The following is a 25,193-nucleotide window of genomic DNA, read 5'->3' as shown; positions in this document are numbered from 1 at the left end:
AGGAGACTTACACACTCGGCTCCTCTTTTCACCCCCGGAAACAGAGGGCTAGCCGGTGGCGGTAGCTGAAAGCAGAAAAGTGGCAAGCAGAGGCAGCATGCAGCATGCACAAACTACAGGCACTACTACTCCAACACTACTGCACTGACGCATCACACGCCCTGTGCGCTGATGGAACACACACCCACTACTATAAGTAAATCGTAAATCTACATTCTGGGTTCTGTGGTGAATGGTCTTTGTTGTTTCGCTGGTCTCAAAAAAAACACTCAGTGGACGATGGCTGGTCCGGGTAAGGAAGCACTTCGGTGACACACGGCTGATTGTAAAAGATTTATTCAACCGATGTCAAAAGTGATGTCTCTCCAAAAGTTAGAGTGGCCCCAAGAGCAAAGATGTTTCAGCTCTTGACAGCACAGATGTTCGCCCCAAAAAGGCCCTCGCGCTTCTTGCTCTTGCCCCTTGCGCGCCTGCTCTTGTCCTTCGCGCCTCTGCGCGCCTTCCGCGCTCCTTTCTATCTGTTCTCCCCCATCATTTGTACCTAAGACAACAGCTGCGGTCCGAGTCTCACTCTACTGGTTACTTCCGATGACCGTAAAAGGGCATGGACAAAGGTCTTCCTGGTCACGGACGAATGGCCCTTCCATATTCTAAGTACCTACACATTACTGAAACTAGAGCTTCTCTGTACCGCAAAAATAGCTTAGGGTCTTCTCACTGCTGCAAGGTCGCCATTTAAGGTGACATACAGTGACGCATAGAATCCGAAATTTACCTCAGTTCCATAGTTCACGCCATGAGACGCAACAAATTCACTGACTGATCCGTTGATGCACAAGAAGGCATTTCACTCACTGGCTCGTTCGCGAACGGGAAAGCCAGGATTCGTTCCCTCACTGATCCGTTCTCGCGGTGAACTGGAAATGCGAATCACTCACTGAGTGAATCACTCAGTTCGTTGGTGAACGAGAAATGCAATTCACATCATTTTCTTCTTCGTCTTGTTTTACGGCGAGGTAGCACCAGCTTCAATGGGCATTACTGACTCCTAAAGTTATATATGAAAGGAAAAAAAGAACGAATCACTTTAGGAAGTGATTCGTTCACTTTCGTTCACTGAAAAGAGTCGTTCTTTTTAAACGAAACGTTCACTCACGAGCCAACACTACTGCGATTGTCTGGCAACCAGTTCCGGGTGTCCCGCCTGCTGCCCGATGCAGAGGCGTAGCCAAGCCGGGGCGAGCCGGGGCAGCGCCCCGGTTAGGACTCTCTGCGCCCCGGTTGAAAAATATCGAGCTTTTTCGATTCTTCATTTTCATGCCGTTTTTTTCTTTCGGTCTTGCGCGAATGTGATTGCGCTATTCCATGTGCGCGATGTTATCCATTCACCGTTTGCCTCCCGGACCCGGATGTTGTTTTAGCGATCAGCGAACGGCGTGGGTGATGTTCGATTTTTTTTCCTGTGGGCGCGCGCCCCTACTGGAAAAATTCCTGGCTACGCCTCTGGCCCGATGACAGCTAGGATAAGCTCCAGTACGCCCGCGACCCACGTGGGGACAAGCAGTACGGACGGACGTATTATTAATGAAATTGCTAAATGCAGCATGATCACACGTACTCGTCCCGCTAACAGTTTATGTCACACCCAAAAGTTCACGTACTTCCGTACAAAATGACAGATTGGCAGGATGATGATTGGTGGAGTGGATGTATGCAGAAGATCGGTTATGCGAGAATGGAGGAAAAATATACTTGGAGATAAAACCAGCAGAGGTGCCAGAGGGAGCGGCAGGAGATGAACAACCAAGAACCCGGCCAATGGGTCATCGCTTTGGCCGAAAGACTGGAAGCAGGTGGATGGAAAAACAACAGCCCCCACCAATTCAATCCCCCCTACGCACACACGAACACACCGAATCGCCCCGCACCGCACCAACCCCCCATGGAATCAGCACCCACTCCCATGAAATCAGCTCTTATCGAACTTGCCCCCACCCGATGGAATCATCACTCATCAAACTCAAAATGAATTTAAATGTCAGCTTTTCTTTTCCATTATTGATTCAGTTACATGAAATATGATTGATGTTTAATAATTGTGATTATATTGTGAAATTATGAAAAATAATAAACAAAGCCTAACATCACGTTTGTAATAGCAAAATACAACAACCAAATTGTGCTTTTTTTAGTAAACAAGGGCAGTAGGAGAAAAAAAACCAGACACTGTCGCCATCTCTGCACGCGCTCCAAATTCCACATCGGAACCCACAAGCACGCTACGCTGCTTTAATTTTTTCAACGCTTGAGTTGCGCATATTTACACTGTGTCCGACAAGCTTTCTGTCACACATGCACTTGGGTTTCGTTTGTCGGCCGAGGCGCTCTGGAAAAAAAAAAATCACCAAACAGGAGCTTTTCATTTGCCGGCCAACCGGATGCCTGGTCTCAAGGGTGACCACCTCACTGTTTGCAGGGAGCAGGTCGGCTTCTTTGAAAAGTCCAAATTGTCGGCCAGGAGGATGTTTGTGTGTCTGGACGTGCCCTGACCCTTTTTTGATGTGGGGCCGCCCGTCGAAGGCCCGAAACCACAAGCTTTTAGTGAGGAGTGGTCGATGCTGACAAGCGCACACCTTTTTGCCTCCTCTGGCGGGTTTTTCTACTGCGCCGGCGAGAAGGTGAGGATCATCCAGCCGATGACAAAGTAGAAGAGGACGACGGGGTAGACGGCCAGGCCCTTGCGGTCGGGTGGTTGGCTGCCGACCAGGAAAGCGGCGGAGGCGAAGGCGGACCAGCCGAAAGACGCCACCACCGCAGTCAGGCGCACGGCGAAGCTGAGAGCGCCCACGCTGCCCAACAGGACCAGGCGGCACACCGCCATGGCCACCGTCAGCGGCAGGATGCAGTAGCCCAGAACGCACAGACTCTGGAAGAAGGAGATGGTGCCGCCCAGAAGCTTGGAGTTGAGTGTGATTACGATGGAGCCCAACCACACGATGACAAACACCTGCAGAGCAAAAGCACGCTGTCAAGCCTCTGTGCCCGTTCGGAGCTTGGTGCTCGCACAGCTAACGACCTACTGAAATTCACTTTCAGAACAATTTGGCCGAATTTCCAAACGTCTAACCTTTTGTCAAGAACATTATCGCAATGCGTATTTGGCCATATGTGCAATTGTTTTAAATTGGAACATGCCCACGTCTTCTAACTACAGTGTAAATCAGCCTCATCTTTTTTTGCCCATTTGAAATGATATGCTGGACTGCAATAATGTTCTAATTTGGAGCCAGTTCTATTTTGGTGAGAATTGAGTTGAGTCGCTCTCTTTCGGGCTGGCCTACCTCAGCGAACTGCGGCCCTCCCTGGTCGCCGGACCGGCCCGCCGCGCCGCCTTGGAGGAGTAGCGCCAGGGTGACGCAGAGCAGCAGCGGGCCCCACAGGTCCCAGTCCCGTAGCAGATCCGAACTCTGCTTGGGGTACAGGACGTGCACAAACTTATTAGCCACGGCGCGCAGGTCCCTCAGGATGGTCTCCTTCACGGGCTCGTCCAGCGTCGACAGCTCGTCGTCGTCCGGCTGCGTCGAGTCCACCGGCACAGAGATGTCACCCACCACAGGGGTGTCCTCCGGGACGGAGACCGACGCCAGGCCGGCGAATGGTCGGCTGATGTCCTCCATTTTGCTGGGGGGGGGGGGGGGGGGGGGGTCAGAAGAGCGACTCGATTCGCTTCTTTGTCGTGTTCAATTGCGCAAAACGTCGAGAAACGTCGAACGCATTGAATTGACCTATTCCACTCTCTTCGTTCGGCACCACGTCAGCCGAAGATTGTGTACTTCCGCGTACCGCGGTAGCGACTGCCGTTGCTTCTTCTTCTTCTGCTGTTTGAGTTTATCGGCGCTTAGCAACCAACGTTAACGCGCAATACCCCCACTTAGCGGAGTGCACTGACGACCAACCATCCATCCATCATCTGTATTGCTTGTCCCGCGGGGGTCGCGGGCGTGCTGGAGCCGTCATCGAGCAGTAGGCAGGGGACACCCCGAACTGGTTGCATGGCACACGGAGACATACGTTCACTGATTTAAGTTGTGAATTGTGTCACCTCCACGTCAGCCGGAGATTGTTTACTTCCGCATTCCGCTTCGCAATCAACCTGCACAGCAACACCGCCTCCAACCGGACTGGAGAAGCGGCAACCGCTGATGAACTTTGTTACGTGCGCGATAAAAAACGAACACGAAAATTATCACAAATGTAAAGCTCAAATCACACACAAACAATTCACAATAGCTATCTTTTTGGAGCGCCTCGAACGATTCAGTAAAACGTTGAAATGGATATGAAATTGAAGATTCAGATCATTTTTTTCTTTTGGTGAGAGTCGGTACAAAGGTTTTGGCTCGACTTTCAACAATAGGCTTACTCTTAGTATCTCTGATGTTAAATATGGCATTTTTCATAATGTTAATAGTGACTTTTTTATTAATATTTTATTGGCCAAACAATATATACACAAATGCCACTTCTCTGAAACAAAAACATTCTTCATTGGAAGAATCATCTGAAATCCTACAACATTTTGTTAAAATGTATTAACATCAAGACTGCTGTAAAACTGACTTCATTTATTGAGAGGCTTTTGCTTTAAGATGTTCGCTCTGGCTGTATACTCTTTGGATATTGTGGTATATTTGTCACGGAACAGAGACAGGGCGACCAAGTGCAGCACGATCCTTTATTGAAAAAAGGGGAAGTGGAACGCTGGACTTGCGTTCTGGCAGGCGTGGCTGAGCAGCAGAGCATAGCGCGTAGTCGTAGTCGGAGGCAGGCAGGTTGTCGAAGCAGGCAGCGATCAGAAGCGTGGTCAAGGGACGAGCAAGTAGTCGGGGCAGGCGGCGATCAAGGCGTGGTCGGTCAGTTTACAGAACCAGTTGGCAACAGCGATCCAGATGAACCTCCAAGTGACCATTAAAGTCAGGGTTTCCCAACTATCTTGATCGTAGGATTAGGTTGGAATGTATACAACCAGTAATAAATAACTTAGCTTGTTGCATCCTACACAATGTCGTAAAACTTCCCTTGCTATGTTTTAACTAGAGGTCAAAGTTTTTTTCTTCTGTATCCAGTCCACTCAAACTCCTCTTCCCAGGTGTTCTTATCAGTATGTAAACACCTAGTGATTTTTCCTTACGAGACAAAGCCCACATGCTTTCCTCCTCCCCTTTAGTGGCTTATGTCTCACACTGTGGGTAGGGCAAATCCAAATAAAAAGAGCGGGAGTGCCTACAGATATTTGGTGTGTGTATAGATTGTATTAAGCTATCTGTACTGCACTCCTCGCGAGAAAATACTTAATATTCTGTCTCACTTGTGGTTTGTTTGCTGTTGCGCTTCTTAATAGTTATTCAGTCAGCGAAATAAACCTGACGGGCAGAATACACAGAGGTTAAGTAGGGGACCAAACAAGCTGTAGCAGGTGCTGGCAATTCCTTGATTGGGGCTTGGCTGGAAGTCCGGTGATGCACGTGACAATATTTTTATTCTGGTATCATGCAATGTATATCTCACGAGTAAGCCTAAGTGTGACCGGGTCATGTTCGGGTCAGGTTCGTGCGGGATTGTTTGGGGCTTGGTCGAGGAACGAAGACTAATTGGCACCAGGCACATCTGGTTTCCATTAGCAACTGACAATATATACACCGTGTAGAGTTGGGGAGGCTGACTGGAGGGTCATAGGTCAGCCAACAGCCCCGTGTCTGCGCACCCGTGTGAACGGAAGCGCGGGGGTATAAGTTTTAGGGCGAGAGTAGACAAAGGGACTCGATTTATGGAGTTGCCCTGTAATGTGTGCGTGTTTTTTTCCTGGTATCGTGTATGCTTTATTTTGTTTTTGTCTGCCTGTAGTTGTTGATATGTGCAAAGGGATCTTATTATACCTAATGTGTTTGTGTTTGAATAAATGTTTGAATTAAAAAAAAAAAAAAACATTGGGGTTTGATATTCACAAATGGATCAAACAAAAGATCTAATCGTTTCCAGATTCTATCATGAGAGACGATTTAACTTTTGGTCTGATCTTACAAAACAACAATGATGAACTCTGTTGTAATATAATCCTATGCTTAGCAAAATTCTTTATCCATAGAATAGAGTACTGATATCATTCCCCAAATGTATTGTCTTCATGATTGAATTTAAAATGTATGTGAAATCTCTAAAATTTATGAAAGGTGTTAAAGCACAACAATTGCATGATATTTTGAAAACCTTCCCTACTGAAGTGAATATAGTTAACTTTAATCGAACCCCTCTCCCCGTGAAACCAATGTCAGTCACTTGTTTGTATTTGTTTTATTGATATGTTTATTTTATTTTTATACTTTGTGATGATTTACAATATAATGTCAAATTGATATTCTCTTGGCAATCTCTTGACAGTGTAAAGTTTACACTGTTTAAATCAGAAGTTTCCAAAGTCCGGCCCGCGGGCCAAATCCGGCCCCCGTTCAGATTTCATACGGCCCGCAGCGACGGTCTTATAATTAGGGGTGTAACGATTCATCGATACACATCGATTAATCGATATAATGCTCTACGATTTATTGGCATCGATGCTAAACGTAAACATCGATTTATATCGCCGGGTTTGACCTCGGCCATTAGACGCGACTTTATTTTGAAATCCAGTTCATTGTTGCTTGCTTCCTCTTTCCGGGAGCAGTGCGCGCGGCGTTGTTGTGTTGTGAGCAGCGCAGTCACGTGAAAGGGGAGTCGACAACTAGTACGCGGCTCCTGGGCTGGTGCTATGGCTAGTGTCCAAAAAGACGAGGAAATTTGCTCCCCTTTAGGGTTCAAGTCATTCGTTTGGAAGCACTTTGGATTCCAAAGAAAAGATGGCTCAACGGACAAGACACGTGCAGTTTGTAAATCCTGCCATGCGGTGATCAAATATTCATAGACCACAAATCTCGCCGCACATTTAAAGAAAAAACACGACATCAAAGTTTACTGTTAAAATAAGCACTTTGTATCCTACAATACTCTTGTAATTTCCTAAATAAAGAGTTTGCAGTACCTTGTTAATTTTGCGTATGAATTGTTATAAATCAGGATATTGTTCTATATTTTTTATTAAAAAAAAAATCGATCGTAGAGCACTATATCGCGACATATCGTGAATGAATCGCAGCAGGCTTTAAGATATCGGCAAATATCGTATCGTAGTTCTTTGTATCGATATAATATCGTATCGTGACAAAACCCGCGATTTACACCCCTACTTATAATGTATTATTTATGGCCCGCCTGCACTATCAAACTGAATAAAAAAAAATAATCATGAAACTTGAAACTGTAATTCCTCCTATCACCAAAAGGTGGCAGCACCACCCCTCTCCGCTCATTTCTGCCATGGCGACTGCAAAGAAAACAAGGAAAGTTGACATTCAGGGCCGTCGCTTTCAAATAGAATTTCAATAGGATGGGAATTACAATACTTCTGAAAATCAAGGCGATTGTGTAGTCTAATTTGTAAAGAGACAGTTGCCTTGTTTAAGGATTTCAACCTAAAGATACACTATCACAGGGGTGCCCAACCCCCGGTCCGGTCCGTGGGTCACTTGCCAAGCCGCACAGAAAAAAATAAATATCTTTTTTTTATCAACGATTAATTAATTCAGGTCAAGACGTGACCGGTCACAAGCCCGCCCGAGGACTGCCCAAAACCGTGTTAAATGGAGAAGAGTCGTCGGTGGCCTATGCTCCACGGAGAGCGATGGGCCTAAGTAAGTAAGTAAGTAAGTAAGTATTGTGTTATTTGTTCGGTGTCTTATGCCATATTTTGTGTTTACTGCAGTGACTTGACGTTTTCTCTTTTATGTACTGTGGACATGTGGTGAATAGTCTTTGTTGTTTCGCTGGTCTCCAAAAACACTCGGTAGCCGATGGCTGGCCGGGGAAGGACGCACTCCAGTGACACACGGCTGATTGGGAAAATATTTTATTCAACCGATGTCAGAGGCGATGTCTCTCCAAAGGTTCGAGTGGTCCCAAAAGCAAAGATGTTTCAGCCCTCAACAGCAAAGATGTTCGCCCCAAAAAGCCAGCCCGTTCCTCCCAGACAAGCCTATCTTATACCTGCCCAAACCGTTGATGTCATGGCTTGGAGTGCAGCTGCCGTTCGTATTTTAGTCTACTCGTTGCTCTCAAATGTCCTAAAAAGGACATGTAGAAGACTCTTTCCCTTGCATAACAACAGCTGCAACATTCCATATTCTAAGTTGCTATACCTTGCTGAAACTGAAGCATCTCTGGCCAGCAAAAATAGCTTATGGTCTCACTGCAGCTAGGTCACCATTTAAGGTGACATACAGAGACGCATAGAGTTCAAATTACACTACACACACTTTACGTTGGATTTTACCTTGTTTGCGGCAACGGGAAGTAGGAAGTAAATATAATGAAGCGCGCCAAGAAGCACAGGTGTTGAGATGTGAGTGTGCGAGGAACAATAAAGAAGTGAATGCCAAACGCCACCATCGTGTTGTGTCTGAAGGAAATGCACGAAGCTGCAAACCCAACAGAAGCTTTCCAAATATCTCTGTTTCTTGCTCATTTTTGCTAGCTTCGAGGGCTTGACTTGGGGGACAAGCTTCTTGACCTTAATTAACCTGTGTCAAGAGACACAGATGCACCGACGGATGTAATTGGGAGAGAATCACCATTTTTAAAAATATTTTTCAAAATAAATTATTTTTCATTTTTGCTAGCTTTGTGGGCTCGACTGGGGAAACATGTCACGTGACCGGGACGAGCGTCTTGACCTGAATTAATTGATCGTCGATAATTCTTTTTTTTTTTTTTTTTTTTCTGTGCGGCTTGGCGGCTCGGTACCAAGTGACCCACGGACTGGTACCAGTCCGCGGACCGGGGGTTGGGGACCCCTGATTTAAAAAATAAAGACAATTGGGACGATGAAATTTGTTTTATAACAGTGTGTATTTGCATGAAATTTTTGTAGTTAAATTTCCCAAAAAACTATTGGCCTCCGGGCCCCTTCACTTTATTAAATCTAGCCCTCCTAGCAAAAAGTTTGGACATTCAATGTTAATTGTCATATTTGTTCAATAAAGCATTAAAAAAAAAAGGTTTCGGTGCATCCTGACGATGACGTCATAGAAAAGGGACCCCGGCGCACGTACGTGTCGTTTAGCCAACGTTACAGTAAATCGCATAGCAACGCGCTGTCTTTAAATAAGCAAATGAAAAGATAACTCTTTTTAAAATGTATAGTCGCCATTAGCGAATTTTAATAATTGTAGTTTGACGATGAATTCGGCGTGGAACCAACAAGTTCGCTCGGATTGCGAGGAGCTGCTTGCGCGGTTCCAACAAACGGACTCTGTCCGCTTTGAGATTTTCTGCAAAACCTGGAGAGAAATGAAGTTTGGACATATATTTTTGTAAGTTCACACTTAAACGCACACAAACGTGTATTCATTCCTGCGTCCGACTTCGGGAGAATGACTGAAAATGACTTGTTTATCTTTGGTTGGAAATGCGTTCAAATGACGAAAGCTCGAAATCTACTTCAATAGTCCAGCCCGATAATAAAACACACACCGTGAGATTTTTGTATATCTCCGGGTGATTTCCATGCACTTTCTCTTGGTGCAACAATGACCAAAAGAAAAGAAAAACGAGTTTGTTGTTCATAATCGTCTTCAGGAAGAAAAGGCGAGCATTTGTAATTCTGAAATCGAGTTCCATACAACACGAAGCAACATTTAGTTGCCCACTGCCAAAGATTACGGGACAAGAAATGTAAACTTGTCACATAGGAGATAATGAATGTTAGTTTATTTTTTTATTTTTTTTATTGCAGTTTTATTTTCGTAGTGGGGAAACCAATGTATTTGAAATGATGATACTAGTCGTTGTACTAAGTTCATCTTGTTTTTCCTTTTTAATTACTTTACAGGTTCTTTTATATCAAACAAATTATTTTAGTTTTATTTACCTGACATGTTTCGGCGGGTTCTTCCGCCTTCATCAGAGTGTCACTGATGTAGTTGTGACGCGTCTTTATCAGCTGATGGATGAAGGCGTGGCTCACCTGTCAGATTTGACAGGTGAGTCACGCCCTCTGCTGTCAGTTCACCTCTCCAGAATGCTGTTACAGGTTGTAGAGAGCATGTAGGCTCCCTCGTCCCTGTTGATGGTCCGTGGGCCCCGCTTGCGGATCTCAATGGCCTCCCTGATCCAACGCTGATGTTTGTTTTCTTCAGTGCCGATGACTCTGGCCGTTTCCCAGTCCATGATGTGGTTTTCTCTTACAGTGGTCGGTAATGGCTGACTTGTAGTGTTCCTGTTCTGCTTGTAGTTTTATTGCTCTTGTTTGTCTTGTTGCTGTCTCCTTCTCACATTCCTTTTTGTGTTCTGCAGGGCTCGAAGCTTATTTTTTGCCCAAGTTGCCCTCGGGCAAGTTGGAGAAAATTTTACTTGCCCGAAACAAAATTTTACTTGCCCGAATTTTTTTGGAGTGGATTTTTACTTGCCCGACACATTTTTGCAATAAAAAAGACAACACTATAAGTTTTGCCTTCATATGCCTTCGTATCCGCCAACCGGAAACAAGCTCTGCTGGTGCGCAGGCGCAGAAGAGCCAGGGACGGGTGAGAGAGCATGCATTTAATTACGAAGCGCTTTGCCGTTATCAATGTATTGCAGACTTACACGAGAAACTAACCGCTCCCTAGAAAACAAAATGTCGGACCAGAAGCGGCAGAAGTTGCGAGAAATTATGCACAAAATCGTCTTTTTACAGCTTGAAAACATGGTATTATGGCAGGGCAAGTTCGGGCAAGTGAGGAAAAAATTCTACTTGCCCGTCTGCCATCGCTACTTGCCCCGGGCAATCGGGCAATCGTTAGTTTCGAGCCCTGGTTCTGGTTTTCTTGTGATGAAATTCGTCCCTGTCTCCCCGATGTATGAATTATTGCATGATTTGCATGGAATCTCGTATATAGAATTACATTTTTTTTCCAGGTTGACTCTGTCTTTTGGGTGGACCAGTATCTGACGGAGTGTTGTATGTGGTGTGATAGGCATGCTTATATTGTATTTTTTCATGGCTCTTTTGATGCGTTACGTAATTCCTCTCACATACGGCAACGTCACCATTCCGCTGGGTTCTTGTTTCCGTGTTTGTTTCTTTCTTTCCTCCTGTGTTTTGTGTTTTTTACCTGTTCTGCACCTTTGGTTATTGCCCATTGTGGATACTGACACTTTTTGAGTGCATGTTGTATGTATTTTTCTTTCTGTGTTATGTCCTCCGGATCCGTGATTATTGTTGTGCATTCGTATAGTGTTCTGACTACTGACAGTTTATGTATAGTGGGATGTTCTAATGTCCAGAGGAGGTATTGGTCAGTGTGTGTGGATTTTCTGTGTACTTTTGTTTTTATGTCTCCGTTGTCTGTGTGGTGTATGTTGATGTCTAAAAAGGCTATGGATTGATCTGTTTCTTCTTCATGAGTGAATTTGATGTTGCCGGTGGTGTCTATGAGATGGTCTGTGAGGTGTTGTGTATGTCCTGTTTTTGTTTTTTCTAGAATGTCGTCGACGTAGCGTCTCCATAGCGTGGGTTTGTATGTGTCCGGGGCTGTTAAGAGTGCCTTCTGTTCTAAATCCTCCATAAAGAAATTGCACTTCATGGCAGAAAGAGGGTCTCCCATGGGGAATCCCTCTTTTTGCCTGTAAATTGTGTTTCTGTATTGAAAGTATGTGGAGGTGGCGGTAAAATGAAGTAGTTGGGTGATGTCCTGTGCTGTTAGATTTGTGCGTTTCTTGAGTGTACTGTCTGCTGTCAGCAACAAGACAAACAAGAGCAATAAAACTACAAGCAGAACAGGAACACTACAAGTCAGCCATTACCGACCACTGTAAAAGAGAAAACCACATCATGGACTGGGAAAAGCCAGAGTCATCCGCACTGAAGAAAACAAACATCAGCGTTGGATCAGGGAGGCCATTGAGATCCGCAAGCGGGGCCCGAGGACCATCAACAGGGACCAAGGAGCCTACATGCTCTCTACAACCTGGAACAGCATTCTGGAGAGGTGAACTGACAGCAGAGGGCGTGACTCACCCGTCAAATCTGACAGGTGAGCCACGCCTTCATCCATCAGCTGATAAAGACGCGTCATAACCACATCAGTGACACTCTGATATTGACAGAAGAACCCGCCGAAACATGTCAGGTAAATACACCTAAAATAATTTGTTTGATATAAAAGCACCAGTAAAGTAATGATACTACTTAGAGATGCACCGATCCGACTTTTTCAGTTCCGATACCGATACCGATGCCGTGGCTTTGCGTATCGGTCGATACCCGATACCGATCCGATATTATGGTTGACTTGATTGATTGATTGATTGTATATTTATTGATCCCCAGGGGTTGGGAAATTCAGGCCCCAGCCGTATTCATACCACAGAGTGGGTATACAAAAGACACACAGATGGCATGAGCGCAACTCAATAGGCTCTCATAAGGCTGCCACACAACGGTGCCACAAAGAAAGGCAGAAAGTGCTCAAGATAAAAGCCATCAAAGCAAAACAAAGCTAAAAGACAAAGGAAAAAAAGTAACAGCGGCCAACCAGCACCCCTCAATACAAGAGAACACCCCAAAACACACAAAATAGCCTCCACGGGGTCCATAGACAGGTGTAGGGGCAGTCCAGTTCAAACTTAACAAGCTACATAACTCTACATGTGGAACAGAAAAGACCAAAGGCAATGGCATCAGGCAGACTACACAGTTCTTTGCTCTAAATTAGGGGTGTCCAAACTAACGGTCCAGTTTTTATTGGCCCGCAGCAAATTCTGAAAACATAATTGAATATGGCCCGCACAAGAAGCTTGAGCTCAGCTTCTCAGTTTCCACACTAGATGGAGCCCGCCACACAAAGCGTTTGAGGTCCCATTAACACCCCCCCCGGAAGAGAAGCGAACACGCAGCGTTTCACATCCGATTAGCCCCCCCCCCATTCGGGAGAGAAGCGAACGCGCAGCCTTTGACGTCCCATTAGCAACCCGAAGAGAAGCGAACGCGCATGGTTTGACGTCCGCTTAGCAACCCGGGGAAGAGAAGCGAATGTTTGCGTTTGTTTAGAAAACTCTCGTGGCATGCGGCACACGTCCTGCTGGCGTATGACGTAGCCCGCGTCCCAATAGATTAAGGAAAGTATCGGCTCACAGATCGGCTGTATTTCCCGATACCCGATCCATCTATTTTGTTGATATCGGGACCGATATCCGATCCAGATATCGGATCGGTGCATCTCTAACACTACTCAAACGTGATCTCGTTTGCTGCCTGCCAGCAGCTAGCCAGACTTCAACTAGCAAGAAGTTGACCCAACGTAACATTTGTTGAATCCTTTTTCATCTGGTAAATTGGTCACATAAATCATCGAATCCATCCATTCATTTTCTGTACTGCTTTGAAACCCTATAGTTTTTGAGTGGATCAATGAATTGAAAACTTGAACAAAGACTCAGATGACACAGATGAGGATTCAGCGAAGTGTTAAACTCCCGCAGAATAGCTGCCAACTGCTAGGAGGACTTATCAATGTCAGATTGCTTGATTGACCTATGTATTGCTGTATTTACGTCAAGTAAGGCTCATATTGGCTCGATACCGGAACCTGCTATCGGCAGTCGTCATCCCTGATGACATAAACAAATATTTTGAATTGACGTGACGCGCCGTCTAATGGCGACTGCGTTCCTTTAATGGAAGGCCTGCGGAGTGTTTGACGCAGTTGTGTGTGACCTTTCAGCGGCACCGCAGGTCGCGAGAAGCGAGCGTTCAGTCGTCTGGCGTTGGACGCGGCCGCCATCTACTTTCTGCCCCCCTTCAGCTTCCAGATCCGAACGGGAGGACTTTACCTTCTCTACAGCCTCTACCAGTGCCAGCGCACCTCGCCGCCCATCAGGGTGAGGATTGGGCAGCACGTGAGCCCGCTCGTATGCTGTTGCTTGCGCTAACAGGCCGGCAAAAGGTCGGACGCTAGTTTTGCCTTTTGGTCCCATCTCTCACCAAGGTGATTTCAATTGCCAAGCTTTTTAGTTTTGCTTTGTTTTGTTGACCGTTTTGTGTGTGCGTGTACAGATCCGCCTGGCGCTGAAGGACTGGGAGGACGTGGTGACCTTCCAGAAGGAGGCGTTAGGAGCTCAGCATCTGGACGCCGTCTTTGTCCTGCATCAGCTGCTCTTCCACAAAGCTTTCCACCTCACTGCCATGCCCACATTGGTGAGTCTTTTGTGGGATTGCAACATACAACCTAACGTACAATTACAACCCTTTTGACACCGCAAGTAGCTAAGTTGTGCTTTGCTCTGCTGCTAGCTGACCTTCAAGGGGAGCAAGGAGACCACCGGTCCTCAGCAGCCCCGCAACTTTGTGGCCGGGGCGTGCGGCCCTCAGGAGCTCATCGACCGAGACGCGCTGGAGGTGAGTGCCGCTCTTTTGCAGCGCGCAGCCACTGCAGGTGGGGCCCTTTGCCGTGACGGCGCCGCTGTGCTGCTCTCAGGAGCTGTCCGACGTCCACCGCGTGTACGGCGAGCTCAAGTTGTCCGTCTACTCGCAAGCACAGCTGGAAAGCCTGGGCGTCGACCTACACCGGAAAAACCTGCCGGCTCTGGTCCGAGGATATGTCGTTGCTTTCCACAGCTGGCAGCAGAAGATGCGGCAGGTTGTCCTACCGCCGCGCTTTTGCAGAGGACCAAAAGTGGCCAAACTTTCGCCTGTACTTTGTCAGGAGGAGAGCGCCGAGGACCGGGGCGCCGGCGGCAGTAGCGAGACCACGTCGTCGCAGGCGGAGGTGTGTCTCGCCGTTGGTGGGTCTTGGTGATAAAGGGCTTCACCTCTCACTCTTTTCTTAAATGAATCCCATTGTAAACGTGCTCAAAGACTCCAAATGCCTCTTACATACAATACAACCTGATTTTTTGGCACTTAGCATTGACGGTTGAGCTTTTAGAAGCGACCAATTCTGTTCCCGTTGACCGCTTGTCTTGACTTGTGTGTGTGGTGCTTGTATTCAGAGTTCCAGAAGAGCTCAGCTGCTGTCATCCATCAAGTCCAAAGCGTACGGTCAAGCCACTGAGGTTTGTCGTTTTCGTTAAGTCATCATTGGGTCCCAAGTTGACAACCGTGACGGCACCGTAATTAGTCATCTTTGGAATTTGTCGCAAAAGCGACCGCAAACGCTCTCGGCACCCTCTGCAATGATCGACACGCAAATGCGGTTGGTGGCGTCATACGTCCCAAATCCTAAAATATTCAAAGTCGCTGATGTCGTCACTGACTTGAAAATGTTTCCATTCAAATGTATGGAACTTGAGCAAAAGGGAAATCTCGGAAACCCCATATGGGTCCGGCCCCGATCCTAATCAAGCAACGGCGCCCCTTCTGCTGCTTTTGTGGCCGTCTTGGAAGATTGCTCAGGGGAATAATTGCTCTTGTTGTCTTTGCACGTGCAGGTATGCAAGTCTCGCCGACATCGCCGGGTGGACCTGGACACTGGCGAACATTCGGGCCCCGCCTCCCCAAAAGTACCCCGCAGGCGTGGCAAAATCTCCCTCAGAGCGAGAACCAAGAAGAATGTTTGCATCGTGGGTAAGTTGTAAGGCCGTCAAAAGCCAGCAAATTGTCCCCATCCTTCTCCAAGATGATTCAAATGCAACATGGAGCAGAAGGAAAGAGGTTTCTGAAGCCTCGCTTCCGCCGTTCATCTCATCAACCATTGAGTCCAGCAGGAGCGCCTTTTGTTTGTAGAACTTGTTTTGCAGCAAAAGTACAACTCAGAATCCTTTCGACTGCATTCGGCGACGACGGCTTTGACATTCCGACGGACACTTTTTTTATTTTGTCGCCCGCCAGGCCGCATGAGCAAAGAAGCCGCCACGTCCACTCGCATCCAACGTCTGACCACCCTGGACGCCGGCCCTCGAGGTATGGGCCACGCGCGATCTTGGTCGCCGGCACGGCCTCTGATGCTTTTTCTCTGTCTTTTCAGCCAAAAGGGAAGAAAGCGCAGGGCAGTGGACGTGAGCACCAGACCTTCCCGCTCGTCCCCTTTCCGAACCTCGTTCTGGGCGATTTGCCGTCACTTTTGAAGCACCATTGGTGACACGTCAGTGCGCTTTCACCATGCTACTGGAAGAAAATGAGCCTGCTTTGTTTTGCTTTTCCTTGTGCATTAAATAAACAGCAGCACAGTCATTCGCCTGCATTTCACTGGACAAAAGCCAACACGCCAAAAGATGAACATGAAACAACTCCTTTCTGCCCCCGATTGATTATGTGAGCGAGCTACTCAGTCTCGGAACAGATTTGATTCAAGTGTCTCAGTCTAGATCAGTGATAGGCAAACTACGGCCCGCGGGCCACATCTGGCCCACGGGACCGTTTAATCCGGCCCGCCAACCCTGAATAAATTGTATTAAACTTAGTTTTTTGGGTCAGTTTGCCTGCAATGACTGCGTTTCCCCAGTAGATGGGGAAGCGCTCGCCTGCGCATTTACTACCGGAAGCCATGTCAGAAAGCTCGTGCACACTCATAAGTGCGTGTACGTACATGGCGCAATCGCGCTCTATTTGTATCAGTCCCGAATTTAGAGCGTGGGCTGTAACGACAGCATTCTTGTAATTCGCGCGCTGAGCTTTCAGATACAGTATTACGCTAAAGCCACCCACAAACCTTCCCCTGGAATCCTTCTATTAAAAAGAGTCGCCCAAGGAAAAGCAAGGTGGACACAGCGCCGAGTGTTTAAAAAAGAGTGGCCAATTTGGCTCGACGTACGCGACGTGACGTTCAGCCACATGAACGTCAACATCAACCCGTCACAGATCGAGGTAAATGGACCAACACCTCGGATCTCTCCTAAGAATTGCCACACCAAATTTTACTCCAGACTATGACGCACTAGCAAAAAAGGGAGACCAACAACACTGTTCCCACTGAAAATCACCGTGTTGCCGTTTTGATTACTTTATTTGGATGTATGCTTTCGCCGATTCTTCAAGATGATATATTTGTTCAGAATGTTTGCCGTTTGATGTGATCTCATAAGATAAACATCTTTCATTAATCTGACCTGCAGGCACTGAAGTGATGGAGACTGTTATTCATAATAACAGTGTCGTATTTTATGAGAATCACTGATAGCAGTTTTTTAGTGTTTTCTTTTTAATGCTGTTAATAAATACATTTGTTTTCAAAAAACTCGTTTGGAATATCCATGCTTTACTACCTACTAAAGGCCAAAATCTTTTATGCAATGGCCTTTACAGGTCGCTTTTATTACTTCACACAAACACTACGTCCATCTGCTCCTGGTTCGGCCCTCCGGTCCAAATTTAGAACCCAGTTCGGCCCGCGAGTCAAAACGTTTGCCCACCCCTGGTCTAGATTCTGCGGTAATGCAGTACTGCACAACTCGAAAGTGTCGAACAGAAAGCGCACTTGCAGCGCGACCCTGAACGACCCGAGGCCACAAAGAAAAGATTTTCTTCCTTTGGACTTTCCACAAATTGAAGTCAATTAAATCAAAAAAGTGGAAGTGGCCATTTTGGGTGAAAATATGGAAGGTCATCACAGTGTTACAAAGAGGACGTTTGCTTCTTATTTGACTGGTAAGTAATTCTGAAACAGAGAAACTTTTCATTGGGAGTAGTCCATCCATCCATTTTCTATACCGCTTGTCCTGACGGGGATCGCGGGCGTGCTGGAGCCTATCCCAGCAGTCATCGGGCAGTAGGTGGGGGACATTTTGAACCTGATGCCAGCAGGGCACATAGAAACGAACAGTCATACGCACTTGCACTCACACCTACGGGATTGCTCACTCAGCCTACCATGTATGTTTTGGGGATGTGTGAGGAAACCCACGGCGGGCACGGGAATAACATGCAAACTCCACACAGGGAGGGCCGGAGGTGGAATCGAACCCACACCCTCCTAACTGTGAGCCGGACGTGCTAACCAGTGCTCCACCATGCCGATTGGGAGTAGTAACGACAACTATTGTTTCACCACTTTTTTTTTCGCTGTACTATTAGCGCCCCCAAGCGGTCGTGGCGCCCTAACCTACTAACTCGGCGTAGTTTAGGTTTGAAAGAAGGAGGCTAGGCCGCTAGAGTGTTCCACTTTCCCAGCGTTTATGAAGGCGTCGCTGTTCCGCGCTTTCGGGTGTGCGGCTCGCGGAGGAGAGTCCCGGATGTCGGTTCTTGCCTGACGACTCTGGCCCGGAGAGACCGGACACGCTCCCTCCCTCCCGGCTGCCGTTGCCATGGCCTCCAACAGTAAGTACCGACGAAGCAGCGGGCCGGACGCTTGTTCGCCGTCTGTCCGATTCCCGGCGTCTCTTGGCCGGCGTGGGTTCGTAACTTCGCCTCCTTTCCTTGCCGCGCTACCGGGCCTATTTGACGCCCGCGCACCTGCTTCAGCAATTGATTGTTATGCTTCGTACGTATGATACGTACCGCTATTTTCCTTTCCTGCAGTGTTTATTTTTTAGCGCTGCACCATCAAGGCATGATGCAGCTGCAACCCACCCTTCATTTTTTCTTCAACAATGTTGCATTTTATCCTGTATTTCATGGTGACGCAAGAGTGGTTGCATAAGAGAAGTGGCAAGAATCGCAAGTTTTACTGAGCACCATCGATAAGAGCAAAAGGATATCCCCTCGACCAAGGACACGCAACACGAGCCTGGAAATCCCGATTCAGCGCTGTACCAGTGACTGACCCTTCAACGTATATAATTCTTGCGTGACCATTTGTGTTGCGTTGCTTCAAAAAGCGCAACTGTCAATTAGCTATGCGTCAGCGGCGTTTTGCATTGTTTGTGTGCATGAAGCTAAGTTGGACTTTCCGAAGACAATAAAGCTATGTGGCTGTTTTCAATGCACGAGGTGTGCCTCGCCCGTTTCTCAAGGTGCTGAGCGCTGATGAGGCCCGTTTGAGTCACGAAGTCGTCGGTGCCTGGGCGTGTACCTAATCGGGTGTCCAAAGGGTTTGAAGTAGGGATGGGCGGATCGATACCAAACTATCGACATATCGATACAGGCTGCTCATTTTTGAGTATCGATCTTCCTAGCTAAAATATCGATACTTACAATTATTTAATAATATTTTTCCTCATTTTTTTTCTGCTCCAATTTGACGACTTGCACTCATGCTAGCACTACTTTTCCTTCCGCCTGCTGCACCGGCGTGTCCTGCTCTGCTCTGCTCCCGCCCCCTTTTCTCACAAGCCAAGCCCTCCTCCTCCGCCCCCCGTTCCAATCCAAACAAACACAAACAAGCATGGCCACGGTGGCGGCCCAGTCCGAACGCAAGAGAAGTCTGGTTGGGGATATTATATTTTACTTAATAACAACGAGGCAAAATGTGAAATATGTCAAATATATAAAGTTTTCCCCTTTTCAATTTGTGGTCAAACGCCATATGTTTTATTTGTAACTCCACTTCCTATAAACAACACTAAAGTATTACAATATTAAATGTAAGTATCCAGTGGCTTTACAAATTGATAGTTTTGCTGCTCATGACGATTAAGCCCTGCATCTCTGTTGGTACCATGTCTCTTTTTAGATTATACTAAAAGACAAAACTTTTTCCCAACAACAGAGAGAGAGAGAGAAAAAAGTAAAGAATAGCTCCTTTTTATTAAAGTTATGTGGTGTGCAAGGACTGGAGTCGGAGGCGGAGTGGTAAATGACGGTGCCAACGGCAGTTGTTTTAATGACATTTATAATTATCTTCTCGCAACCATGGGCCGACTCTTTTTCCCTCGAGATCCTAACCCACACTCCTCAAACAGGAAACTCCCACACGTGTAAAACATCCCACCGGAACTCGGCAACGTGAACTTAGGTTCCGGGTGAATTATGTCAACCCACTACAGTTATACTATTAATATGCATCTTCCACTAATGCACTAATGTCTAAAAAGGTTAATAATTCATGTACATGACGTAATACTTTTTTCTACAAAATTCAATAGATGACTCTCCAAGAGCAAGAATGCCACTGCATTTAAATTGTTTTTTTGGCGGGAAATTACACTTCCGGTATCGATATCGGATCGAATATCGGGTATTTTGGGTAGGAAATACTTGGTATCGGATCGATTCCAAAATCATTGGTATCGCCCATCCCTAGTTTGAAGTCCCTCCACACCGTGCGATGCCGCTAGGTTACTGTGGTAACGCTCCTGTGGACCGCCACCTCCTCAGCAGCCGCCGCTGCCTGATTGGCTGTTTCCGCCAAACCCTTCCGCTGGAGCTCGGGCGGCCGAGAGAAAGCACTTTCGGCGCACTGGTGTTTGTTCTGCACTCGCTTCCTCATTTCAAGTCATTCTTGGCTCCTGTTTGCTCACAAAGCTTCAGGTTGTGCGTGCGCGCGCGTCTGTGTACGTACGCACGCCAACTGACGTACGTGGGCGCGCCTGCCGGCCACACCTTCCTCCTTGGTCCCACGGGAAGCACACGCATCAAGCAGACGTCAGAATAGCAGCTGGAGATCACTGACAAAGTGGAGAAAGACGTGAGACAGAAGAAAGGACTTGACAGAGAAGAGGGCAAGACGTTCGTGAAGAAGAGTCAGAAAAGGTGCGAGCAGAATATAGAGGAGAGCCCATTTCGGAGGAATTGTAGAAGTGAGTAGAACAAAGTTGTGAAGGAGAAAAAAAAGTTGTTGAAGATAGCAGTCAAAATTGGTGTGAAAAAGAAGGAGAGGTCATTGTGGAGGAGGAGGAGAGGACGACATGAGAGGGGCGCCCAACTTGACTGCGGCGCTGTCTTCAGATTTTGAAAGTAGGTGGAGCTTGTTGATCAGGTGACCTTAAAAACCTATTTCATCTCTCAAAGTTGTTGAACTCAGCGGTCACATGGTTAGGTACACCTGCCGGTCCAAAACTGGTCTCCTTGGCGACATCTTTCCCTGGCAACCGTGGGCCTCGCTACATCCCTATTCGCTAAATGTTCTCGTGTCTCTTACTCTTTCCGCCACTGTTTTCTGAGCTGAACATTTTTTAATTTTCTTCTGATGTCCAACACTTAACGACCATTTGTTGTTGTGTTTGTGTGTGTGATACGCCATGTGCGTCCGCGTCTAGGTTGTCTGTTTCTGTGGTCTGATCAGTGTGTCATTGTGTGTCCCCTCTTCCTCCTGCAACCAGTCACGGCGGAGGCGGTGGGCTTCCTGTCGGTGGTGGGCGTGTTCATCGCCGCCCTGGCACTTGTCTTCCTCTTCATCAATAAGATGCTCTGCTTCTCCAAAGTGGGCAAAACTCCGTGCATAGAGCAGCAGCAGCCCCAGCCCTCAGGGAGCCACCGGCCGCCGGGGGTCCGGCACGGTCTTGGTGAGACGCACAAACACCGCGTGGCATCTCATCTGCTGATTTCGTCGCATGTCGTGGCATTATGCAGACTCTGCAGCCGACTCCAATCGGCGCCAATCCAAATGGCTCCTATCAATTCCTTCAAATAGAAATAGATGTGAAATCACGTGACATGTTTTGATGTCATGCTTTAATTGACCGAAAATATTTCACCACCTTCTGTCTTGGAGGACTCCTACTGCTTATGCTTGCTTGGCAAGGAGAAGACAAAATGCTACAGAAAAGATTCAAAGAAAAAAAAAAGTATGAAAGAAGAAGAAAAAAAACCCAACTTTGTTTGTGTTTTGATCTTGATGCGGATCAACATGAGCCGTTGTTAAAGTCAACAACAGGTCAGAAGCAAACACGCCGCCAAGACACGCCGGTCCGGTCCCAGCTCAAACATGACACTAGCTGTTAGTTCGCGAGTTAGCGGGATTTTCCATGTTTGAGTTAACAAGACTTCTTGTTGGCAGGCGAAGCTCTCATCCGCGCGAGGCATGGTACCAAAACGATACCAATCGTTTTGCGTTTTGTGTGCGACCAGTCAAGAGCTGGAGTGTGGATGGCAGCCAATCATCCTCAGACAGCAACAACCAAGTGATGAAGCAGTTTGAGATCTCGGTGTCGCGAGCGCACAGTTTGCGTTCGGAGCGACTGTCTCCGAGAGCGGCCAGATGCCGCGACAACTTGGCCGGCTCGTTGGAGCGACGGAATGCCAACTCTTGCCCGTCCGATTGTGAAGGTACGCGCTTGACAAATTGTGTCCAGCATTGTGTCCAGCGCGGGGGGCGGGATGACGTCAAAAAGATGTGGTTGCAGACGATTTCCCACCGGCCGTCACGGAGGCGACCGCTCAACGCAGCCTTCAGGAGGTGGCGCCAGCTGGAACTCAGTCACCACCGCAGCACTCAGAGAGCCCAACTGCCGGTGAACCGTTCATGTCGGAGGACGTGGGGCACCGGGACACGGCCAACGGCTCTGCCCCGTGGACGCCTCAGGTACTTACAACTTGCCATTGCCGGGCAGACTCGATCAATCTGGAATATGCTCATTAGTGGACAGGCCTGAAGCCATCATTGCGACTTGCGACAGGTTGTTTATGAAATGTTCGTGTGTGTGTACTGCGCTTGACATAGTCACCTTTGATGAACGGAATGTTAAGCTAATATTGAGCATCCAACATTGAAGGTCCTGTTGCGGTCAACCAGAAAAGAAGAGCCAGGGGCCGGTCCAAGTGTCAGCTGCGCTCCCTTTGTGTTGCCTGCCCAGGACAAAGACACCGCCCCGCCCACCTGGCCATCCCCTTCCCGATGCGTCTCCAAGTGCTGCGACCTGCTGGTCTCCCTGGAGTACCGAGCAGCCGGCGAGAAGCTGCTGGTCACAGTGGTGTCGGCGCGAGACCTTCCCGACCGACGGCGGAGCGGGGCGGACAACTGGCAGGTGCACGTCGTCCTCATGCCGGCCAAGAAGCAGAGACACAAGACCTTGCTCAGTCGGGTGGGCTCCGACTTCGGTCTGGACTTTGGCCAGACCTTCGCCCTGACGCAGGTTGAGACCTCCCGGTTGGCAGCGTCGGCGCTCCGCTTCCGCATGTACGCCCTGGAAGGCAGGATACTCCGACGGCGGATGATGGGCGAGAAGCTTCTGCCCCTGGCCGGCCTGGACCATACGGCGGGATCTGTCGACGTGCAACTGGTGCTGGTGCCTCGTGGCAACATGGAGGTAGCCTCTGGCCGCGCTTGCGGGACCCTCTGGCGTGTTTGATGACATTTGCTCTGGCCAGAGCGTGGACTCAGAGCTGAGCCTGGCCGGTGATGGCGCCTCGTCCTCGCACGAATGCGCCGAGCTCCTGATGGGCTTGTCCTACAGCGCTGCCACTGGGAGGATGTCGGTGGAGATCATCAAGGGCAGCCGCTTGGGGAGCATGGCTGCCGGCAGACCTCCGGGTATGTTGGCGTCCTCCTTGCTCTGACCTCTTTGTCTTGTTGTTTTTGTGCTCCGGGTCACGTCCATCGTCATGTTCTTCACGGTGGTCTCCCGGGTGTCGTCTGTGATGGCGACCGTGTTGTGACGTTGTTCTCGTTAGACACGTTTGCCCGGTTGACGCTGCTCAACTCAGTGGGACGGGAGATCTCCCGCTGCAAGACGTCGGTGCGGCGCGCCCAGCCCAACCCGGTGTTCAAGGAAACCTTCGTCTTCCAGGTAGCGCTCTTCCAGCTGTCGGACGTCACGCTCATGACATCTGTCTACGGACGGCGCAGCCTCAAGCGCAAGGAGATGATCGGCTGGGCCGCCCTGGGCCAGAACAGCAGTGGCGAGGAGGAGCGCCTTCACTGGAGGGACATGAAGGAGGCACACGGGACACAGGTGTGCAGGTGGCACGTCCTTCTGGATGCCTGACCGACGCAAGCTCCTTGCCCTTTGTGTGCTGAATGTGCTCGGCTGGCTTTGGGCCAAGAGTAAAGTAGCTTTTGCCCAAGAATCCTCTTGGATATTTCCAAAAAAAAGCCAAGCCTTTCCACATTCGCCATGGAGTGTATTCCGATTAGAATGTTTCAGAAAGCCCAAACGGAGCCAAAATGCTGCAAATATCCTCATTTCCAAGCAAACAATGGCAAGAGGACGCTAACTTGTCTTGCATGTGTTATGAGCAACACTTTTTGACATCAACTGGCAGGAAGCTTTATACGTATTCGAACAAGTGTTGCTGGGAATGAGCGCTTGTGCAATCGTTGTACATATGAACCACTTGACTGGGGCCTAATTCAGCATTTCTTGTTTTCTGTTCAACTGCCCCAGAGGGAAATATTTCGACTGTAAATAGTATCATTTATCTATAAAATTGTAAATACTAGGGGTGTAACGATACATCGATACACATCGATTAATCGATATAATGCTCTACGATTTATTGGCATCGATGCTAAAGGTAAACGTCGATTTATATCGCCGTGTTTGACCTCGGACATTAGACGCAACTTTATTTTGAAATCCAGTTCCTTGTTGCTTGCTTCCTCTTTCCGGGAGCAGTGCGCCCGGCGTTGTTGTGTTGTGAGCAGAGCACGCACGTGAAAGGGGAGGCGACAACTAGTACGCGGCTCCTGGGCTGGTGCTATGGCTAGTGTCCAAAACGACGAGGAAATTTGCTCCCCTTTAGGCTTCAAGTCATTCGTTTGGAAGCACTTTAGATTCCAAAAAAAAGATGGCTCAACGGACAAGACACGTGCAGTTTGTAAATCCTGCCATGCGGTGATCAAATATTCAGGGAGCACAAATCTCGCCGCACATTTAAAGACAAAACACGACATCAAAGTTCAGTGTTAAAGTAAGCAATTTGTATACAACAATACTCTTGTAATTTCCTAAATAAAGAGTTTGCAGTACCTTGTTGATTTTGCGTATGAATTGTTATAAATCAGGATAGATCGATCGTAGAGCACTATATCGCGATATATCGTGAATGAATCGCAGCAGGCTTTAAGATATCGGCAAATATCGTATCGTAGTTCTTTATATCGATATTATATCGTATCGTGACAAAACCCGCAATTTACACCCCTAGTAAATACGTATACCTCTGCATGACATTGTATCCCTCATTGACATTAAATGAATAAAATGAAATAGAGCTATATTTACTGCTAAGAAAACCTTTGTTAACCATTTTTCGACTCTCTGCCTTTTTTTTTTCCTGTTGATTTCTCCACAGTGTCTCATCTCCTGAT

The 25,193-nt window shown here is 47.7% G+C and overlaps 3 protein-coding genes and 1 long non-coding RNA gene across 14 annotated transcripts; 2 read left to right on the top strand and 2 right to left on the bottom strand.

Moving 5' to 3' along the window:
- Positions 1–2,026: 2,026 nt before the first annotated feature.
- On the bottom strand, positions 2,027–4,120 carry yipf6 (Yip1 domain family, member 6). Its single transcript, XM_061300577.1, has 2 exons — positions 3,342–4,120; positions 2,027–3,007 (listed from the first exon to the last, which is right to left on the bottom strand). The coding sequence occupies exons 1-2, from the start codon at positions 3,675–3,677 to the stop codon at positions 2,660–2,662; spliced, it is 684 nt and encodes a 227-aa protein (XP_061156561.1). The 5' UTR covers positions 3,678–4,120; the 3' UTR covers positions 2,027–2,659.
- Positions 4,121–8,978: 4,858 nt separating this feature from the next.
- Positions 8,979–12,214, bottom strand: LOC133169363 (uncharacterized). Its single transcript, XR_009718402.1, has 2 exons — positions 10,019–12,214; positions 8,979–9,428 (listed from the first exon to the last, which is right to left on the bottom strand). It is a non-coding gene; the product is annotated as an uncharacterized LOC133169363 (long non-coding RNA).
- snapc1b (small nuclear RNA activating complex, polypeptide 1b) lies at positions 9,325–16,300 on the top strand. Of its 3 annotated transcripts, XM_061301497.1 has the most exons (10): positions 9,325–9,461; positions 13,854–14,010; positions 14,186–14,326; positions 14,423–14,527; positions 14,607–14,768; positions 14,835–14,897; positions 15,121–15,183; positions 15,559–15,694; positions 15,959–16,030; positions 16,095–16,300. In XM_061301497.1, the coding sequence occupies exons 1-10, from the start codon at positions 9,328–9,330 to the stop codon at positions 16,127–16,129; spliced, it is 1,068 nt and encodes a 355-aa protein (XP_061157481.1). In that variant the 5' UTR covers positions 9,325–9,327; the 3' UTR covers positions 16,130–16,300. The 3 variants fall into 3 exon arrangements, with proteins under 3 accessions (XP_061157481.1, XP_061157480.1, XP_061157482.1); XM_061301496.1 differs by having other exon boundaries at positions 14,607–14,897; XM_061301498.1 differs by lacking the exons at positions 15,959–16,030; positions 16,095–16,300 and having other exon boundaries at positions 14,607–14,913; positions 15,559–15,697.
- Positions 16,301–18,156: 1,856 nt separating this feature from the next.
- syt16 (synaptotagmin XVI) lies at positions 18,157–25,102 on the top strand. 9 transcript variants are annotated; one of them, XM_061300621.1, is made up of 7 exons: positions 18,157–18,382; positions 21,202–21,447; positions 22,013–22,210; positions 22,288–22,466; positions 22,738–23,190; positions 23,252–23,414; positions 23,555–25,102. In XM_061300621.1, the coding sequence occupies exons 1-7, from the start codon at positions 18,370–18,372 to the stop codon at positions 23,866–23,868; spliced, it is 1,566 nt and encodes a 521-aa protein (XP_061156605.1). In that variant the 5' UTR covers positions 18,157–18,369; the 3' UTR covers positions 23,869–25,102. The 9 variants fall into 9 exon arrangements, with proteins under 9 accessions (XP_061156605.1, XP_061156606.1, XP_061156601.1 ...); XM_061300622.1 differs by having other exon boundaries at positions 18,158–18,382; positions 22,657–23,190; positions 23,671–25,102; XM_061300617.1 differs by having other exon boundaries at positions 18,158–18,382; positions 22,657–23,190.
- Positions 25,103–25,193: the final 91 nt, after the last annotated feature.

Source organism: Syngnathus typhle, linkage group LG16, assembly GCF_033458585.1.
Source record: "Syngnathus typhle isolate RoL2023-S1 ecotype Sweden linkage group LG16, RoL_Styp_1.0, whole genome shotgun sequence".
NCBI lineage: Eukaryota > Metazoa > Chordata > Actinopteri > Syngnathiformes > Syngnathidae > Syngnathus > Syngnathus typhle.
Note: the sequence above shows the minus strand (reverse complement) of the source record. Positions and strands in the feature narration are given on the sequence as shown.

Coding starts and splice junctions, on each gene's coding strand:
- yipf6 (XM_061300577.1), bottom strand. CDS start 3,677: ATGGAGGACATCAGCCGACCATTCGCCGGCCTGGCGTCGGTCTCCGTC. Junction 3,008..3,341: donor GAGGGCCGCAGTTCGCTGAG/GTAGGCCAGCCC, acceptor TTTGCTCTGCAG/GTGTTTGTCATCGTGTGGTT.
- snapc1b (XM_061301496.1), top strand. CDS start 9,328: ATGAATTCGGCGTGGAACCAACAAGTTCGCTCGGATTGCGAGGAGCTG. Junction 9,462..13,853: donor AAGTTTGGACATATATTTTT/GTAAGTTCACAC, acceptor GTGACCTTTCAG/CGGCACCGCAGGTCGCGAGA. Junction 14,011..14,185: donor GCACCTCGCCGCCCATCAGG/GTGAGGATTGGG, acceptor GTGCGTGTACAG/ATCCGCCTGGCGCTGAAGGA.
- syt16 (XM_061300617.1), top strand. Junction 21,448..22,012: donor GGGGGTCCGGCACGGTCTTG/GTGAGACGCACA, acceptor GTGTGCGACCAG/TCAAGAGCTGGAGTGTGGAT. Junction 22,211..22,287: donor TTGCCCGTCCGATTGTGAAG/GTACGCGCTTGA, acceptor ATGTGGTTGCAG/ACGATTTCCCACCGGCCGTC.